The sequence below is a fragment of the Choloepus didactylus genome, chromosome 4 (genome assembly GCF_015220235.1).
Source record: "Choloepus didactylus isolate mChoDid1 chromosome 4, mChoDid1.pri, whole genome shotgun sequence".
In the NCBI taxonomy this organism is placed as follows: Eukaryota; Metazoa; Chordata; class Mammalia; order Pilosa; family Megalonychidae; genus Choloepus; species Choloepus didactylus.
In genome coordinates this window covers 151,149,033-151,171,431 of record NC_051310.1, presented here as the reverse complement: position 1 = coordinate 151,171,431, position 22,399 = coordinate 151,149,033, and the positions used below count along the sequence as shown (strand labels likewise).

Here is a 22,399-nt window from a genome sequence, read left to right as displayed (position 1 = left end):
GTAGGTTTTTTTAGATGCCTTTTCTAAGCTTAACCGATTTCCCATCTATTCATAGTTTGTTGAGAGTAATTATCAGGAATCAATGTTGAATTTTTCCAATGTTTTTCTACTTTTTTGTGCAGCTATAGAGATATTCATATTGTTGAACAAGTCTTGCTTTCTTCAGATAAACCAAGTACCATCATGATGTATTGTTTTCATATATTGCTTGATTATATTTACTGAGATTTTGTTAAGGATTTCTACATATATGCTCATGAAGTATAGTGATCCATTGCTTACTTTGCTTGTAATGTACTCGTTTTTTTATTGTAATGCTTGCCTAATAAAATTAATTGGGAAATGTGCTATCTTCTATTCATTTATTAGTTCTTTAAATACATATTTTTTGGTTTCTCTGTGACAAACACCAGAGATAAAGAATTGATTTATACAGCCCATTCTGAAGGAAATCTCAGCCTATTGAATTATATTTTCATCAATTTTCTCCAAAGGGATAGAAGATTTTTATTAAAATTATATATGTTATATACCTAGTCACTTCATGGCACTGATGATGAATTTTAAATTATTAATAGATGAAAAAACCAGTACATTATGGCTTTTCTTGTGTAAAAACAACCCAGCTGGAGCATGTGAGACACCACAAGAAAGGAGGAAAGATAACGACCAGGACTGTGTAACTTGGTGAAATCTAGAGTATTCAACAATTGTGATAAAATGTACAAATATGTTCTTTTACGAGGAGAACAAGCAAATGTCAACCTTGCAAGGTGTTAAAAATGGGGAGGCATTGACGGAGGGATGCAATCAGCATAAACTAGAGACTGTAACTAATAGAATCATTGTATTATGCTTTCTTTAATGCAACAAAGGTGATATACCAAGGTGAATGCAGATAAGAGGGGGGGATAGGGGAGGCATGTTAGACACTTGACATTGGTGGTATTGTCTGATTCTTTATTCTACTTTGATTTAAGGTTATTTTTCCTTTTGCTGCTTCCTAGCTGTCATTTTTTTTCCCCTCTTTCTTTTGCCTCTCTACCTTCTTTGACTCTCCCTCCTGCCTTGTGGAAGAAATGTAGATGCTCTTATATAGATAGTGGTGAAGGTGGTGAACACATAAATGTATGACCATGCAGAAAATCATCAATTATTTACTTGGGATGGAATGTATGGTGAGTGAACAAAACCATATTTAAAAAAAATGGGTTGATGACAAAACCTCGAGGGCAATATACTGAGTGAAATAAGCCAGACACATTAGGACAATTATTGCAGGGTCTCGCTGATAGGAACTAATTACCATATGTAAACTCATAGACATGAAATATAAGGTACCAAGATACAGGACGAGGCTTAAGAATCGGAAGTGGTTGCTTACTATGAGCAGAATGTTCAATTAGGATGAACTTAAATGTTTGAAAATGAACAGGGGTGTTGGTAGCATGATGTGAGAATAACTAACAGCGCCGAATGGTGTGTGAATGAGGTGGAAAGGGGAAGCTCAGAGTCATATATGTCACCAGATGGAAAGTTGGAGGTCAAAAGATGGAAATGTATAAAACTGAATCCTATGGTCCATGATCAACTGTACAAATACTAGAAATTACTTCATGAACCAGAACAAACGTATGACAATACAATTAGAAGTTAATAACAGAGGGGCATATAGGGAAGAACTATATACCTATTACAAACTATATACTACAGTTAGTAGTATTTCAACATTTTTTCATAAACAGTAACAAATGTACTATATCAATACTAGGAGTCAACAATTGAGGGGGGTTGGTTAGGGATAGGGGAGGATTAGAGTTTCCTTTTCTTTTTTTCTTTTTTCATCTTTCACTTTATTTCTTGTCTGGAGTAATGAAAAGTTTCTAAAAATTGAACAAAAATTAAGTGTGATGGATGCAAAGCTGTATGAGGGTACCCAGGGGCAAGTGATTCTACACTTTGGATCTTTGGATAATTGTATGGTATCTGAACAATCTCAATAAAAATGGAAAAAAAAAAAAACAAACAACCCAGCTGATATTTATTTTTAATTTATTTTTGCTTTCTTCATGGGCCTCAAGATTTCAACTCTTTCTTCCCTCTGTCTCATATAATCAATTTCACTCCTTCTTCTGGATCTTTCTCATTAGTTTACAACTAAAAGAACATCTTTCAGGGTCACCAGCAACCTCCATTGGTAAATCTGGAAGTCAATTCTCAGTCCTCATCCTACTTAACTTATCAGTTGTACATATTGGTACAGCTGATCATATTCTTTCTGAAACAGTCTTAATTTTGCTTTTAGAGCTCTGTTTCCTTCTAGCTTCGCTTATATCATTCTGGTGATTCCTTCTCAATAATTTTTGGAGGTTCTGTCTCCTCTCTCTGACCTCTTAATATTAGAGGGTACCATGGGAGCCCAAGGCCCAGGCCTCTTCCTTACACTCTGTGAAATCAAAAAGCACACAGAAGCCTGTGTGACCGAGGTCACCTCCAGGTTATTAGAACCCCTCTCAGTCTATGGAATCTTCATCTCCCTAACTGACCAGACCAAGAACTTTGTAGTCAAAATTGATGCTTTTTGTTACACCTCTCTTTATATATTTCAGCAAATCCCCTGGCTCCATCTTAAAAGTACATTCAGAATCTGACCACTTCTCGTGATCTCTATCACAACTACTCTGATTCAAAGCATCTGCTTGGATTTTTACAACTCCCTCTAACAGGTTTCCAAGCCCAAACCTTTCCAGGTATTTCATTCATTATATGCACTGTAAACTAAAGTTGATACAATGGCCTACAAGCCCCAATACCTTCTAATCTATATTCCCTCTCTGATCTTTTCTCCAGTGTTTCTTATTCTTGTTCACCCAGTTCCAGTCACCTTGGACTTGTTACTGTTTCTATACAACAATTAATAAGCAGCTGCTAAAGAGAAATCTTGTATATGTAGGAATTTATCATATTATGTTGGCATGAAGAAAGACAAAAAAACACCTTAAACACCTTCCAAAAGTTTTCAGTCCTTAAATCAATGACTGCATATTTTAAATTTTATTCTGGAAAGCTGTTTAAAAAATTGTTCTTTTATGGGGAGTATTAATTAAATTTAATCAGGGATCATATTTTTTTTTGTAACTGGTGCTGGTTGTATAAATCAATCCACTATGGTGGAAAGGGTTGGGCTTTCAGTCAGGAAACCTAGTTTTCTTCAAATCTGCTCCACAGTTTTGGAATATTGAGGAATTTACTCAACTTTCTTGAATTCTAGTTCCACTTGTGTAGAAGAGGGGGACTGAGCTAAATCATTTATTTCTCAACCAAAACAGAAATAAATACAGGGATACGTTTTAAGATATGAAATCGCATGAGCTTACAATATAAGCGACTAAGTGGAAAGCTGCGATGACAACAGAAGATTGGAGGTGGGTTGAGATTTGGAGCCTCCACTTCCCTTAGGAGCAAGTGGGGCACCTGCACAACATTTCAGGGGTGCGTGGATCAAGGTTTGAAATTCCCTGGATTAGAAAACCCCTCTGTTCCTTCCCATGGTTTTTATAATCTTATTTTCTTGCCTCTTCTTGGCCTTTGCTTACAATCAGCTAAATCTTAATTTTCTATTCCTGAAATGTTTATTACTTTTTTCCCTTTTTTGTCTATGCCCATTTCATGAATTCTGTGGGCATACAGGGAACTTCTGCAGTAGCCTCCAATAGTGTGCACTCACCTGTAGCCTTTTCCCCCTCCAGTCAATTGCACAACCACCATCAGTTACATATTTCTAAAACATATTCTTCTGCACTGAAATGGTGAGTATCATTCCATGTTCCAATAGGTTATGTACAAAATCCCAAGGCCTGGCCTTGTGGTCTTCCAAAATACAGTCCAGTAAAACTCTCTGGCATATGCTATTTCTAGCCAAGCTGATATAGTTGTTCTGTGATCACTTCCAATTTTCTTGACTCATATATTTGTTTATTTTGATTTATATGCACTGTGTAATCTTCCTTTATTCACTCTCTGCCTTTCAGAACAGTGCATCTCAGTTACTACTATATTTTTGTCCTCTTCACAAATACTACTTTTTTGCTCTCTTCCTTTCCCTTTGTGTTTTCCTCCCTTCCCCTCCTCCTCCTTCTTCATTGTTCTTTCTTTCCTGATCTTTCCAACAAAATATTGTCTTTCCCAATGTTGAATTCCTATATCATTTTGTTTGCTTTTCTCTTATATGTAAGCCATTCTATTGTGCATTGTTCAGTTTATTTTCCTTAATTGCCCTTTGTAAATTACAAACTACTTGAAGATAAACTTTTTGTCTTTCTTATTCTTGAATTGGTATTCTGTGGTTTACCCGTATTAGATACAAAATTTTAAAAATTTCTTGAATTAAATTTAATCTGCAGGATGTAGAAAAAATAAGATGTATTCTGTTATCCAAGTGATTTATAAGTTGTTTTATTGCAATACTTCACTACACCTATCATTACTATATTTGGAATGTGGCATGAAACAATGCTTTCCACATAAAATGTTAATGGTGGTGATTGGGTCTGAACTGATCCTGCAGAATGAATAAAAGCTGCTTATGAGAATTTTTTAGAATTCAATTACAACTCTAGATAATGCTTAGAAATCTTTCATAGAAAATGAATTCCACACTAGCATACAAGAGGCTGTTAAAATATTAAATGTATAGATTAGTTTTGAAGCACTGTCTTTCAAAGTATTTATCCTTATGTAGAAATAATATTTGCTAGGTTATGCCTTAAAGGACTTGTTAGCAATGACCTCCTGGGACAAAATTAACCTTCAATGAGAAATACATCTCCAACTCTACCACCTCTTACATAAAGTGTATAAAATACAAAGACAAGGGTATTTTAAGCAATATGAGAAGAATGAATTTTTGATATCATCACGATACCTCAGGTTATTCCTGTGAAATTCCTGAAATTAAAAGAGTGGACAAATTTCACCTCTTATGTGAATCTATTTGGCATCCCAGCAATGATTCATGTAAGCTTTAATACTTCTGCCACTTCAAATAGTTTTCTGTAGATAAACTATATTGATAAAATTTTCTATTATTCCAATTATATTAATGAAGTAGAATTTATCTCACTGTTTGAACTCCTATTTAATGTTCTGAAATGAGGTATTTTATTTTCCATTGCCACCAAACTTCATGCCTGCCAAAGTGCATTTCTCTTCTGCAGACTCAGTCACTCTGATCTCTGAGTTTATAATTTCAGTTATATAGCAAAAATGTGGTGTTACAGTGAATGGCCAATATATTTGCTTGAATTAAATTGCTTCTTTTGACATGAAGCCACATACAGTTTTTAGTTGTTGCATTGATCTTCATCACATATTGTGCCAACATAGTATTATAGATTCCTTAACATACAGTTTCCACAATGAAGATATCAGCTTTTTAATTTCTTTGCCATGTGGCTTGGGCCAATGATTTAACTACACTGAGAGACTGTAATACAAGGATAAAACTGTACTTTAAGGGTTACAGTGAGCATTCTCAGTTACACACAGATACACACACATACTCATAACAGCTCTTCTAAGTAACTGGATGGAACCAAGGAGTTTTCCAAGTGGCCAAATTAATTAACAAAAAAATTATTAGGCTCTTTTAGTTATTTTAATGACCTCTTTGGTTATTCTAATAAAAATTTTTGATGGACAGTTTACCAACATTTATGATCCACTGTCATTCTTAGTTTATAGTGAATTACAGATACTATTTCGAGTTCCGTACTTTCAGAGACTCCAAGATATTTACGTATTGGTGTCACATATACCCGGCTGCAGCTAGCTGATGGGTGGCATACCCATAATTTGGAGCTTATAGTCACATACATAAAAATTCTCAAACAAGCTCCTTGATCTGCATCAGGATAACTTTGAGAGTCCACCTTCTCTTTCGTATAAGTTTTTCAGCTTGTTTCTTGTGAATATTTCCCCTTCCTGTTTTATTTATATATTTGCTTGTTTTACCTTTAATTTGCCTCTATAAAGACTTTGAGATAGAAAAAACACCCATTTCATTTTTATGGTTCCTATTAAGTTTATAGTGCAGGGTTTATGGAATTACTCAAAATTACAAGTCCAGTGGTAGAGATTTGGGTTAAAGTTTGGTTTCTGATACCTAATTTCATTCCCTAGGTTGCGTGTCTCCTTTATGAACTAGAGGTCCGAATGATCACAAAAATGTTTATATTAAAATATTGTCGTTTTCCACTTTATTATTCAAAGTTCACCTTAATCAGTGATGTGATAACTTTGTGGTATTCAGAGATATTCATTTAAACCAGATCAAGTGTCAGACTTTCAACTCATCTTATGGTTTTTAATATGTAGTTTTACATTTCATGTTACATTATTTCTCAGATATAATACAGAAGATATGCTGATGAATGTTAAGACAAATGAATCAATGACAGTTTTATGTTAAAGCTTGGAGGACTTTACGAAGTAGAGAAATAATATATTCTTTCTGAAGGAGCTTATTTTAGAAAATTAAAATAAGGATAATATATGTCTAATTATAAGGTACATACAAGTGATGTTAGCCTATTTATAGGATTCCTTATCATGGTATTAGGCAAAAGGACCAGCTAGAAGGAATAGAATATTTGTGCTTTGATTTTAAGAGACAGAGATATGTTAAAAATCCTCACCCTTATCCTCCTTTAACCCTTCGGTTGTAATTTCTATGAAAGAATTTATTTCATCTTCTTGAGCATAGGGATTGATTACTCATGAAATTCCATCTTTACAATCATCACCTCCACAACAATGCCACCCCTCCCCCCTCTTTGTTCAAGACAGGTGTCATTTGGAGATGAAACATCTCAAATTTTCACTCCAATAAACTCACTTAACATACTTTTTACATAGATCTCATTGTTTAAAAATTTTGTCTGTGAACTTGGAACTTATTAATTAGTAAGCCTTTAACTACACTTCTTGAAACAATAAAAACATATGGGTTCTACAAAGACTTTTTTTGTAGGACAACAAAAGTGGAAAACAATTGGAAAAATTACAGATCTGAATTTATTCAAATATTTTAAACAATTTTATAGAAACTATACAGAAAATTTAAAGGGAAAGAGCAAATCAAAATGTTTGTGGAATATCTGAAAAAAGATAATACCTTAATATGTAAAGTGTTCTTTGAGTAAATCAAGGATAGGAAATTGGGGAGGGAAAAATTACAAATGGCCAATTTATGTATGAAAAAATGATCAACCCCATTAATATTAATAAAATGTATAGAAACATCAAGAAGATGCAGTTTCATGTAGCAAATAAGAAATGATAAAAAATGTAACACTATTTTGTCAAGCAAGGTTGAGATGGAGAATGTGCATTCTCATGCATCATTTCAGAGAGATGACATTTTAGATAATAAACCAAAAATTTCTGAAGGGCATAACTATAATGATGTGTAGTAAATAAATAATTATATATGCACATAAATCTTTAGCTAAAATTAAGTTTATCATAGAAGGGTTAATCATAAGGAAAATAGAAAAATTCCTATAATAAAATAAAACAATATTTATGACATATTGTTGAGTGGTGAGTTATAACAATATGTACTTTATGTACAGGGATATATGTCACTATAATATCACTCTTAATTAGGATGAGTACACAGTTGGATATTTTTAAATCATGTTAATATGCACGTGTAAATATTTTCATGTTAAGGGGAACAAAGGCATAAAACATAACATATATTGAATACCAACTACGAGCCAAGCAATTCTTGAAGTATTTCACCTTTTCTAATTCTTCTAGCCTCACAGGAATCCTATGAGGCATATATTACGATTTCTCCCAAGTTAGAGATGCAAAAACTGAACCACAGGGAATTTAATTTGTCTAAGGTAATTAAATATAATTCTATAGAACTAGGAATTATAAAGGAAAGAATTTAAAATCTGTCAGTCTTGCTCTAGAGCTTCACTGTCCTATTTTTCCTATTTTGTAGGAATTTTTAAATGTTGGAGATGAGATATAAAATTGTATTTTAGAATATAGGGTTCATGGTGCAATACACATAAGAAAGACAAGGATATAGAGTAGCTACAAAACAAATGACTACCTGCAACATGTGTTTTAGTGTTAAATAGTATCTAAAGTACATAAATATATTGAGTGGAATTTGATGAGTGGTTTGGCTTGGCTCACTTGCTGTCACAACCTATGATGTTATTTCCATTTCCATTTTACCTTGCAGAAAAAGTTTTGAACTGGGATCAGAAATTGGAAATCATGGACCAAGGAAATAACTCAAGAGTTACTGAATTTGTATTGCATAGTCTTTCAGGTCCCCGAGAGCTCCAACTTTTCTATTTTGCATTTTTTACACTTTTCTATTTATGCATTCTGCTGTGGAACCTCCTCATTGTGCTCACAATCATCTTTGAACCTGCGCTACACACACCCATGTACTTCCTGCTCAGTAACCTCTCCTTCATTGACTTGTGTCTGTCCACTTTTGCCACCCCCAAAATGATTGCTGACTTCCTTGTGGAGCACAAGATCATCTCTTTTGAGGGCTGTATGGCCCAGATATTCTATCAGCATGTCTTTGGTGGTGCAGAAATGATGCTTCTGGTGGCCATGGCATATGATAGATATGTAGCCATATGTCGACCCCTGCACTATGCAGCCATCATGAGCTTATGCAAGTGCACAGGCCTCGTGCTGGGCTCCTGGACCATTGGGGTTCTGCACTCATTGAGTCAACTGTTTTTCATAGTAAACCTTCCATTCTGTGGCCCCAATAAAGTGGACAGCTTTTTCTGTGATCTTCCCCTGGTTATCAAACTTGCCTGCACTGATACCTATCTACTCCAGATTCTGATGCTTTCATACAGTGATTTAATGGCCGTGAGCTCCTTTGCGCTCTTGCTGATCTCCTACTCTGTCATCCTGGTCACTGTGCGACGTCGTTCCTCAATAGGCATGGCCAAGGCACGGGCCACCCTGACTGCCCACGTCACTGTGGTGACCCTCTTCTTCGGGCCCTGCATTTTCATCTATGCCTGGCCTTTTGGCAACTTCCCAGCAGATAAGGTGCTCTCAATATTCTATACTGTTTTCACCCCTCTCTTAAACCCCTTGATCTATGCTTTAAGAAATAAGAAAGTAATAACAGCAATGCAAAAACTGAGGCGTCGACAAGTCAGTAGTTCTTGAAAATTTCACAGTTTTCCACTGTGGTAAATAACAGCCCATAATAAAATTCAGGTTACTGCACCTTTCTATATGAATTACTGTTATGTCTAAAATATAATAGGGCTCATTTTCTTTGTTTTGTAGCAGAAACACACTACCTCAGATAACACTAGAATGGGATTTCTTATAAATTATTTTTGAAATTGTTCCTATTTGATTCAGACTAAAATTAATTTTAATAATAAAGGTCTTCATTATCTTGTAAAATTAATACTTCTTTCAAATTCATGCTTCTTCTGTCAATCTTGAAAAATATAAACATGTACCAAATACTAATGTATAATATTTAAATCATGTTTTAAAAGTTTCAGACTATTATTTAATTTTCAGATATTGTTATCGGCTTTGATATCACAGATTAGTGGCAGGTGTTATTATAAATTTTATAGATGATCATATTGTTGCTCTATTCTCACCACACATAGTTTGCAGAATAAATCTGTTTACAGATCAATACTTCCCCTCTTCCTCCTCTGTATATTTACAAACATGCCTGCATATAACCCTTGTTATTCAAATTTTTCTATCTGAACCAAGGGACTAAATATATTCAGATAATTTTGTTTGAATGTAGGAATTCTCACTGTAAACTGTATAAGCTTAGGGATAAAATAGTGAATAGAATTGTTTGCTGAACTCACTATCCGGACTCAGAAGCAAAATGAATATATATTTCCAATTAACTATACTATAAAAAGCAAACCCTGGGTCCACAATTAATGTTCTTTTTTCTCAGTGTATGAAAGAGAAGTTTACAATTGACACTCACAATTACTAGCTCAATGACTACTATAACAGATATCTCTCCATATATAAATAGACATTTTCACCAACACTGCTACCTATATGCCTTTACTCTATATATTCTCATGCCTATTTCCAGACTATGATACCTAATCTACACCAACCAAAAAAATGTGATTGAGAATACACATTTTTCAATGCCCTCAAAAAATACAAGAGAATTCCTTTGGATTTTCAAAAGATGTCTATATTTTCACACTTAAATTTAATAGTTAATAATTATTCTTAGTCTAATTCCTGTTTTATTCATTGGCAGCTAAGAGTCATCTTACATGTTAAGTAAGATGATCACGTTCACAATCAGCCAGTCAGAAAAGTAAGGCAAGTATCTTTATCTTCTGACTTCTAGTATTCAAGAAAGAATGCCATACCACAAACCTGAGTTATTCAATTAAATAGGGTGAAAGAAATGGTAGTATGGAATAAGATGTGATTCCAATTATGTTTCCTCCTTCATAATGTCACCATTCTGCAATGTCTATTTAGTCCTCTTTGAAATATGGAATTAAAAATAATTATAGGGCTGTGTCATATGATGATTATGATGATAATAAAGCCAAACTTATATCCAATGGTCACTATATAGTTTAAAAATTGCATATTCATTAAAATTTTATTTTATCTGTGCAAGATACCTGTGGATTAGATAAAGATAACACATCTATTTCTGAAAATATTGAGATTCAGGTAATCTAAAACCCTTCCATAAACACATCTACGAATTCTGGTACATTCTTTAAAATAAACAAATGATTTCATGAGATGCTTTGGGAGAAGGAAAGTGTTGGGAAGTGATTTCAGATGATGGAAATGATGGGCAACGCAGGGCCACTGGGGGATATTTTGACTGTGCAAGAGTGTGGAGTAGAATTTGTTCCTTTATACCTAGAACCCACAAGGTTTATTTCCACAGTGAAGGCATGGACTAGAAGAGTGTCCTCAGGAGCACAAAGAAAAGACTAAAATATATTTCCCCACTAGTCTTGTTTATAGTTCAAAAAATAATTTCCTCATGGATATTATAATGATGACATTGTTCATATAAGGGTTTGGATTTAAATTAATATTCTCTGCATAGCCAGAAGGATTTTAACCTGAAAATCAGTATGAAATATCCAGAGTAGGGATCAATGAAACTCATGGAGCATTTGGCAAAGGATGGATGAAAACCTCTCTAGAGGGTAGAGGGTCACCTGCTTAACTGTAGCCACATATGACTCCTTTTGAAATTGAGTTCAGTATCAAATCACAAAACACAAGATGAAGCTACCTACAATGTACAAATGTCATATTACCAAACAGGCAGGTAGAAGAAAAAGAATGTTAAAAGACATATCATTAAACACCAAAGAAATTAAAAGTTAAAATCCAGTAGCATACAAAAATGATTATAAACTACAATCAACTGGGATTTATCCCAGGAATGCAGTCGTTCAAAGTACAAAAAGATATCAATGTAATTAACCACATTAATAGAGTGAGTGAAAAAAAAACTGATATGGTCAATTAGTGCAGAAAGAACATTTAACAAAATCTGACATCCATTCAGGATAAAATCACATACCAAACAAAGAAAAGAAAGGAACTCCCTCAACATGGTAACAACTACTGCTAATATTATTCTCCATGGTGAAAGACTAATCTTCCCCCTAAGATCAGGAACAAAGCAATGATATGTGCTTTTTCCCCTTAAATTCATATCATACAGGAAATTCCAGCCAGAGTAAATAGGCAAGAAAAAGAAATTAAAGGCTTCTGAACTGGAAATGAAGAAGTAAAACTATCTCTATTCACAGATGATGTAAACTTACATATAGAAAGTCCTAATGATACACACACACACCTAAAAACTATTACAGTTAATTAACAAATTTAGCAAAATTACAGGACACAAGACCAATGCATGAAATTCACTGCATTTTTATACAATAACAATGAGCATCCCCAAATGAAATTAGAACATTTTCATTTTCTCTAGCATAAAATATCTAGGAATAAATTTAACCAAGTAAATGAAAGACCTGTACACTAAAAACTACAATGCTTGGTAAAAGAAATTAAAAAAGCCATAAATAAATGGAAAAAATTCCATGTTCATGGATTGTAAAATATTATCAAGATGACAACATCACCCAAAGTGATCTATGTATTACTTGCACATCCTATCAATTTTTGCACAAATGGAAAAAACAGTCCTCTAAAGTCATTTAAGACCACAATGAATAACAAAATTGGAGGACTTGCTCCTTTTGATTTCAAAACTTACTATAAAATGATATTAATCAAGTTGGTGTGGATTCAATGTGGAAAGAATAGTCTCTTCAACAAATGGTGCTAGGAAAATTGAATATCCATCTATAAAAGAATGGAATTGGACCTCCATGTCATACTATGTGTCAAATAAACTCAAAATGGATCAAGGACCTAATCATAAGATCTAAAAGCATAAAACTCATAGAAGAAATCATAGGGGCAAATCTTCATGACCTAGGTTTGGCAAATGATTTCTTAGATATGACACTAAAGCATGAACAATAACAGAAAAAAATAGCTGAATTGGAATTCTGCAAAATTTTAAATTTCTGTGTTTCACAGGACAACATCAAGAAAGTGAAATGACAACACACAGAATGGAAGAAAATAGTGCAAATCATGTGTCTCGAAAAAGTATAGTATCCAGAATCTATGAAGAATTTCTACAACTCAACAACAAAAACTCACAACTCAATTTAAAATTGGAAAAAGGACTTGAAAAGATATTTCTCCAAAAAGATCAGTAGATGGCCATTACACACATCAAAAGATGCTCCACCTCATTAGACATTAGGAAAATGTAAATACTGATGAAATAGCACTTTTCACCCACCAGGATTGCTACAACAAATAATGCAGAAAATAACCATATTGGCAAGGATTTGGAGATATTGGCACCTTTGAGAATTGCTGTTAGGAATGTAAAATGGTGCAGCCACTGTGGGAAATGGTTTCATAGTTCCTCAGAAATGTAAACTTGGAATTACCCCTCCTAGGTATATATGCAGAATAATTGAAAAGAGGCTTTCAAAGAAATAATTATACAAAAACTGTTCACATCAGCACTATCCATAACCAAAAGATTAAAACAATTGGAATGTCCAAGCATTTGACAAAATTTAATACCCATTCGTAATACCTACTCAGAGAATTAGAAATAGAAGGGAACTCCCTCAAGTTTTTTAAAGAGTGTCTACAATAATCCATAACTATTATCATACTTCTAAGTGAAAATATGAAGGCTTTATCCTTAAGATCAGTAACAAAGCAAGGATGACTGATTCCTTCGTATTGCTCAGCACGCTTGTGAAATTCAAGCCAATTCATTAAGACAAGAATAACAAATAAAGAGCATAGATATGCAAAAGGAAAATGCAAAAAAAATCCCTGTCTTCAGTTATATAATTTTCTAAATGGAAAATCCACTAGAATCTACCAAAAAACCTCCTAGAAGTAGTGAGTTAACCAAGGTCATAGAATACAAGGTACACATACAAAAATCAATTGTGTTTCTATATACTTGCAAGGAACATGTGTTTATTAATATTAAAACACAACTTATTAATAACTGCTCTAAAATGAAATACTTAGGTATAAATCTAATGGATCACATACAGGACATGTATGCTGATAACTTCAAAATACTGATGAAAGAATAAAAAAAGATAAACAGAGAGACATGGAATAATGTTCATAGATTGGAAGAGTAAACATAGTAATTTTATCAAGTATCAACCAGTAATTGTTAATTATCGCCAAACTGATAAACGTATTAATGCAATCCTTACCCAAATAACAGGAGGATATTTTTGTAGATATAGCAAATTTAGTTCCAAATTTATGTGGAAATGCAAAAGAACTAGAAGAGCTAAAACAATTTTGTAAAAGAATAAAGTGGGTTTATTTCTACACTTATTATAGTACTCCAGTTATCAATATTTTGGACCACAGATAGAGAGATGCTCACGTGGAAGAATGAGAGACTGGAGTACCCAGGATTAAACAAACATTAATATGCTCAACTTATTTTTGACATATAAGCAGAAACAATTCAATAAAAAAGAACATAGCCTTTTCATTAAACGGTACAGGAACAATTGGACATCCAAAGGAAAGAAGAAAGGGAGAAAGAATTTTGATCTGCTTAACACATTAAACAAAAATTAAATCAAAAAGGATTGCAGATTTAGATGTAAAATATAAAGCTGTAACAATTTTAGAAAAAAATGGAGCTATGTTTGGGATTTAGGAGCAGGCAAAGAGATCTTATTCCTAAATACCAAAAGCACAACCCAAAAAAGGAAATGTTCATAAATTTGACTGAGTCGAAATTAAAAAAAACAAAAAAACAAACAAAAAAAAAACACCCTGCAAAAACCCCATTTACAGGGTGAAAATAGAGGCTAGAAAGTGGGAAAAAATATTTTTAATCTGCATATTCAGGAAAGCACTAGTATCTGGAATACATAAAGAAGTCCCAAAGCAAGTGTAAAAAAAAAAAAGAAAAAAAACAAAACAAATACTATTATGAAATGGGAAAATATATGAAAGACCTTTCACCAAAGAGGACATAGTATACAGATGGAAAATGAGTTGTTCTACAGCACTAGCCAGTAGAGAAATACGCATTAAAGCCAAATGAGTTTTTACTACACATCTCTCAGAATGACTAAAATTAAAAACAATGACAACAAACTAAGTGGTGTTGTGTTAAGGATTTAGTTTGGGTTTTAAAGTTTCACCATAAGGGGCAAGGGTGAGTCTTTCAAGTTGGGCAATGGTAGGAAGGGCAATTCATGAATACTACTACTTCATAAAATGTATTTTATAAAGTTAAAAATGTTGATAAAGTTAAAAATTCATTCCAAAATGAGATCTGTCATTTTACCACAAATGAAAGGAGTTGTGCACCTTTAATTACAATTAATTACAAATACAGTGATCAAAAAGAAGCTAGTCAAAAATCTAATATCAATCAATAGACAACCATTAAAGAAGTGCTGCATTTCTTGTATCCCAATTCAATTATTTATTTCTAATTTCTCTTTTTTTCAAAAAATTTTCTTAATATACATTTTTAAATTTCTAAGATAAGAAATGCCTGACACCTTTCACTGAGCATAATGTATGCAAGATAAATCCATATTCCAGCATGTATCAGTACTTCATTCTATTTTGTGGCTGAAAAATATTCCTTTGAATGGATATACCACATATTTTTATCCATTATACAGTTGCTGGGCATTTGTTTTACTTCCTCCTTTTGGCTGTTATAAATAGTGCTTCTATGAACATTCATGTACAGGTTTTTGACAAATGGCCCCATATTATGTGATTCCATTTATTGAAATATCAACAAAAGGTAAATCCTTAGAGAGAGAAAGCAGATTAGTGGTTTCCAGGGGCTGGAGGAAGGAGTACAGAGAGCAACTGATTAATGGGTAAGAGATATTAATTTGGGATGATGAAAACATTCTGGAAGTAGAGGTGATGGTTGCATGACATTGTGAATGTACCAAATGTCACTGAAGGTAAATTTTATGTTGTATGTATTTTTCTACAGTAAGCAAGTAAATGGAAAAATGTCCAAATATATATAAAGAAGAAAAATAACCCTTCTCCCTCTTCCATTCTCACTCCCTGAGGTAAGACCAATGCTTCATAGCCTTGTCTGTTACCTCTCATGTTCTTATAGTGAATATTTTGTTATTATATGATTTTACATAACTGAGTCCATATAATACACATTACTTGTCAATTTGCTTTTCATTTGGTGATACATTATGGACGTATTTTAGATGAGTATATTCAGATCAAACCAATATTTTTTTAATGACATTTCCATATTTTTATGGCATGCTTATTGGGTACCTTTTTAAATCAGCTCTATTGTTGAAATTTTTGCAAACAATTTACTAATTTTAAGTGTATAAGTCAATTAGTTTTGATAAATACATACAGTTGTGCAGCTGCCACCACAATCATGATCTACAATATTTCTGTCATCCCAAAGTATTTCCTCATACTCTTTTACCATAAATCCCCACAGCTCCAACTATGAACCCTGGAGACCAGTGATCTGCTTTCTGTCAGTTTGGCTTTTCCTTTTTGAGAATTTCAGATAAATTGATCCATGGAGTGTGTAGTCTTTTGTGTCTGTTACTTTCATTTATCCTATTAGATCTCAATTTAGGGTTATTTTGCATCCATGGGACATTTGGCAATGCTAGGAGACATTTCTGACTGTCATGGCTCAGGCAGTGGGGTGTTGTTAGCATGTAGTGGGTAGAGGGCAAGGATGCTGCATAATATTTTACAATGCACAAGAAAAACCACTACCACAAAGATTTATCTGGTGCAAAATATCAATAGTGCTTAGAATGAGAAACCTTAATTAGCATAAAGCTTCGGGGCTTCATCTTTGTTTCTGCATGTATAAATTAGTTGTTCCATGTAACAGTTGAGTGGTATTTCATTATGTGGCTATACAAAAATTTATTCATCCACCAGTTAATGGACATTTGTTTTTGTTTTTATTTTATTTACTTTTGAACTATCATGAGTAGTTGCTATGACCTGTCATGCATAGTTCTTTGTGTGGACCTATGCTTTCATTTACTTTAGATAAATACCTAAGAGTATTACTATTGGGGTATACTGTAATCATATGTTCCACTTTATGTGAAATTGCCAAGCTACTTTCCAAAATGCATTCCCAACAGCAATATCTGAGATTTCCTGTTGTAGTTTTGTATTCTGTGTATAAATATTTTCTTTCAGTCAGTAGCTCTCCTTTTCATTTACCTATCAGTATCATTTCTTTAAACTTTTTTTCTCATTTTGTCTTTTCTTAGCAAATGTCTAAATCTAGGTTTTAAAGACTTTCTCCTATGTTTTAGTCTAGGGCTTTGATAGTTTTAGCTTTTATATTTAGCTTTATATACATTTTAAATTAATTTGTATAAAGTGTGACAAGGTTTTTTTTTTTAAATCCATCTGTATATCTATGTATCGATGTATCTATCTGTGTATCTGTGTATCTATCTATGTATCCATGTATCTGTGTATCTATCTATCTGTATCTCATCTGTCTATTTGTAAATAGTGATGGCATATGTGTAATCAATTTTTCCAGCACCATTTGTTTAAAAGACAATTCTTTTCCACTGAATCATTTTAGAAGTTTTGTTGAAGAGCAGTTACCATGTATGTGTGGAACTTCTGTTCTGTTACACTAATTCATTTGTCTACCCTTGGGCCAACACCATACTATATTGGTTACTATGGTTTCTTATTACTGTAAAAACACGTAGTGTGAGGCTTACAAATTTAATTTTTTAACAAACCATTTTAACAATTTTAGGTCCTTTGCAAGTCCATATAGATCTTATAGTTAATTTATTTCTAAAAGAAATGCCTAAAATGCCTAATGCAATATTGATTACCATGGTACCATGATGTTCAGTGTATAGAGAATTAGGAAATAATTTACATCCCACAATATTGTGTCTTTCTAGCACAGCCAATCTCCCTCTCTTCTGTCTTCTGTCTTCTTTCTTCTGTCTTCTCTCTCCCCCCCCCCCTCTCTCTCTCTCTCTCTCTCCTTTATTCATCCTGGAACCCAGGGAGATGGAAAAGACCAATGGCCTAATCACACTATATTGAACAAAACAAGTCACATATTTGTTTGTGGTAAATAAAGTAGGATTTATACTCCTCCCACAGCAAGCACAGCAAGAGAGGTTCCCTGAAGATTGGGCCAGATAGAAAAAGGCATCAAATTTTGAGCAGAGAAATGCACACACAGAATTCCACTGAATAACAATAATGATATTATTCTATAAATGCAAATATTCATAATAATAAAGCTACTCAGAATTCCCACTTTATTCATCAAAAACATATATTGCTAGAATCTTAGTCAAGATTATCTCCTTATACCTATTTCATCTAATAATACTCTGCCTCAAATTTTCTTTTTCTCCAAACCATCTAAATAAATTCTTTAAAATATTGCCGTCAAATTGTCATAACCCTGCCTAGGATCTTATGATGTTTTCTTATTGACTATTACATGAACTTAAATGTTTTAGAATTACATTCCTGTTTTTCCAAACTGATAACTGAATATCTCACTCAAATTCAAGTTTTTTTTTTTTTAATCTGCAAAGTAGTATCTAACATTCACTCAACAAGTATCTCTTAATCTCCACCCTCTATGCCTTTGCTGCTCAGCTCCTCTACCTGTCCCCTCTCCCCAAATATTTGTTTTTTCCCCACCATTCAAAATTTTATTTTCCTTCTAGGTAAAATTCTTGACATATCTCCTGCAAGAACAAGTACTTGATTAATTTCAGTAGATTATAGGTTTTTACTTCTCTAAAATCCATTCATTCATGATCTCTGAAAATTGATGGAGCACTAATATTTCTCACCAATTATTTTATTTATGGGTGTCTAATATCTCCACATAAATTATAAATTACTTGAAGTGGAACAGCATGTTTATGGATTTTATTATCCAGTCCCTTGTATAGAGTTCAATAATCAAGAATGCTTATTAAAACTTGTTGACTTGATATTTCCTGCTGCTTATTGAAATGACATTCTCAACTTCCATTCCTTCAACCTCTCATGTCCAGGTGAAAATAATTATTTTAAATTTGCATAAGACTCTTGAAATGTCTTCCCTTTGAGAACCCAAGGATACCATCTTTGTTGTATAACAAATCCCATTGCAAGATTATTTCTTGGTCAATTACCAAGTCGCTACATCTATTTTATCCATAGCTGCTCAACAGCTAATGATGCAACTAGGTCATATATTTATATTTAAATTTATCCTGTATATGTTCTCTGGCAGAAACCTACTTCACACTATCAATACTCTCAAGCCCTGATTCTTCCATAGATCTGGTAAGAGAAGTCATTTTCACATGATTTTCACTGAATTGATACTAAATGTCTGTCCTTGTCACTCTCATCTAACCTCTGTTCCATGGAGCTGAGATCAATTTAACATTTTGCTTATGTTCGTGGGTGTGAAGGGAGAATTCAAACAGGGGTGGATCTAAAGACATTGATTGTTGAGCTCAGTGCCTCTTTTTAAGAAAATTTATGGTGTATATCCTTTAGGGGATAAGGGTAAAATTCTAAATCATAGAGCTATAAATATTTATAGGAAACACAGCCTCATATTTTAAAGATAAAATTTAACTCTCAACCTAAAATCCATCTTTAAACTTTGATACTAAGGCATATCCTTAATAAATTCTATTTATTAAATGAATTGATAAAAATTCTTAACCTTGGGATAATATTTACACATAATTGTAGCACAAATGGAATACTATGTGACCTAAATGACATAAAAAGAGAAATTAAATTGTTTCTCTTTTTTAAAAAATATTCTGAGGACTCATGAAATTCTTCATGGAATAACTGTTCAGAGGAACCATATCAATACTTTTTTCAGATTTGTGGCTTGCAATGGCAAATATAATACCATATTGCAAACCATGATCAATTGAATGAAAATAGGAGCTTTTGCTTGAAATAGAACACTTTCTAAACAGAAGAGAAATGATATATACTGAAAGGACTGTCAGATCATAGCAGAGACTTAGTATGGGATCTTGAAATTCATATGTTTTCTTCTAGTAAACAGCCAGGAAACAATTGTTTGAGTTGACATTTTTAATTAAAGATCTTTGGCTAAAGTCCCTGTCTTCCATACCAACACACTGCAACATAATGGATTGTAACAGAAAATCAGATTGTCATTCATTATAAGATTTCCAGGCAGACTCTTGGAAGTGGAGCATTTGCTTCCATAGAATCATATTTTCTCTTGAGTTTTTCTTTGATACAGGTTTCCAATTAATCAGTCAAAGCATTGAATGTGGACAATATGTCAACTGTGTCTGAATTTTTTTGCTAGGGCTCTGCAACCCCTGGGAGCTGCATATGTTTTTCTTCATGACCTTTTTACTGTTTTATGAGGCAACACTGGTGGGTGATAGTGTCATAGTTATCACAGTTATAGCTGACTCTCACCTACACTCCCCTGTGTATTTCTACTCACCAAACTTTCCATCATTGATATGTCTCTTGCTTCCTTTGCCACTCCCAAGATAATTACAGACTACCTCACTGGACATAAAACCATCTCTTTTGATGGCTGCATAATCCAGATATTTTTTCTACATCTTTTCACTGGTACTGAGATAATTTTACTCATGGCTATGTCCTTTGATCGGAATATTGCAATATGCAAGCCCCTCCACTATGCTTCAATCGTAAGTCCCTGAGTGCGTGTTGCTCTCGTGGCAGTTGCCTGGGTTGTGGGAGCCATGCATTCAATGAGCCAGGTCACGTTTGCTCTCACATTACCATTCTGTTGTCCCAGTAAGGTAGACAGTTTTTTCTGTGACCTTCCTGTGGTGTTCCGGCTGGTTTGTGTGGACACTTATGTTCTGTGCCTCTTTATGACCTCAAGAAGCAGTATAATTGCCTTTGTCCTGCTTCATTCTTTTATTCAATTCTTATGTTATTGTCCTAGTTACCATTAAGCATCATTCTTCAAAGGGATCATTAAGGCACTTTCTAAGTGCACTGCTCATTTCATTGTTGTCTTCATGTTCTTAGGGTCATGCATCTTCATCTGCATGTGGTCACTACCCAGCTTTCTGGCAGACAAGATCCTGTCTGCTTTTCACCATCTTTACTCCCATTCTGAACCCAATAACCTGTATCTTGATGCATCAAAAAGTAAAGACAGTTATCAGGGAACTGAAGAATAGATTTCTGAATTCCATCAAGGCAATCCTTTCTCATTACTTTTAGTTTTAACTTCTAATTCTAGTGAATTTCTAGTTTTAACTTCCTAGGCATTAGATGCTACAATTTTCTTTACAGAGCAATGTGCGAGTCTCTTACTTTTGAAGTTATCTTCAAATTGTAATTACCAAGAATTAGTGACTGCTAAAGGTAAGAACATTTGAAATAATTCTCATCTGTATGGTTAAAATGTATTTTAGAAGATTAAGTTAACAGAAACAATTTCTTCCAGAAGCAAAAGCTATCCATAAAAATGCCAGGGGTGACTAGCAGTTAGGAGACTGAATATTAATACCCTCATAATTGAAAAGGAAGAAAAATGAATTAGAAGAAAAGAATAAATATCAGGAGAACTAGGAGACAATTACATTTACATACAGCTAGCAACTGAGTTACTCAGAGGGTTGCCCCTAAATTATGAAAATAAGCAGTGTTTCTATAAGGCTTAGAGACTCCGTACTCACATAGGAGGTCAGTCTCTGATAGGCAATGATTTTTCTACATACATCCTTCAGCCACTCCTACTTAAATCTATTTGTGATTTCTTCTATTTAAAAAAAACCCAGGATTATGTTTCATTACAAATATTTATGGGGTCCAAAGAAAATGCTGTAAGTGGAGGAGTCTCTGCCACCATCTCTGAGCTAATAAGCAGAGCAATTCAGCCATGTTAACTCCTGATAATGCTGAATGAGTAGAGAGGCTAGAGAATTCCACAAATTAGGAAACATGTGATGAAGTGCAAATTAATACACTTCATTTTGAATGTACATTATGGCAGCTTACTGCCTTGGAAATTAAAACTAGAATTATATTAAAAGGTACAGTTTATAATAATAGTTACTTTGTGGCGAGCCGACACTTTCTTTTTAAGTGTTATATTGCTTTAAATTTTGGTGAAATTAATTTTCCTTTTAATATATGGATAAAAAATAATAAATGTGTCCTTAGTAAAACAAGGTCAATACAATAAGCATGTTTATGTATAGAAATAAGTTTTGTTACTGTTTTAAAAAGAATGTTAGGCTCAATTTTTAGCTTGAAGATACACAAGGTATCACCACCATCTGCTGGTAGATACTGGAAACAAGCATTTGAAGTCATGATAACTAATTCTCCAGGGAGCCATGCTTTACAAAGCATCTCCATTCAGTGATGGAAAACATGAAATAATTAACTATTTTTTGGAATTTACTAAATAATGCTTCTGAAATATGGTGTTTAGTATATGATTCAGCTTACAATGAGAAGAGGAAAATCTGTTGCAACCACAGTATTTGACAAATATCAAGATGTATTCTTTTCTGGCATAATTGAGTAAATGGAGAAAAGCAAGAATAGCTATGCAGTAATTACCATTAATGAGAGACAGTTTAAGGAAAGGAAATAACTAACATTTATTTAAAGCCAAATGAGAAAAGGAAAGTGTTCTTTTTTTTCTTCATTAATGTAT

At 33.4% G+C, this 22,399-nt stretch overlaps 1 protein-coding gene and 1 pseudogene across 1 annotated transcript; both read left to right on the top strand.

Annotated features, from left to right (window-relative positions):
• Nucleotides 1–8,301: 8,301 nt before the first annotated feature.
• On the top strand, nucleotides 8,302–9,231 carry LOC119532881 (olfactory receptor 4K15-like). Its single transcript, XM_037835130.1, has one exon. It carries the CDS (start codon nucleotides 8,302–8,304, stop codon nucleotides 9,229–9,231), a length of 930 nt encoding a protein of 309 aa, XP_037691058.1.
• A 2,103-nt stretch (nucleotides 9,232–11,334) lies between these two features.
• On the top strand, nucleotides 11,335–20,952 carry LOC119532880 (annotated as a pseudogene).
• The last annotated feature ends 1,447 nt before the right edge of the window (nucleotides 20,953–22,399 follow it).

Excerpts from the sequence above, each read along its gene's own strand:
- LOC119532881 (XM_037835130.1), top strand. The coding sequence starts at position 8,302 with ATGGACCAAGGAAATAACTCAAGAGTTACTGAATTTGTATTGCATAGT.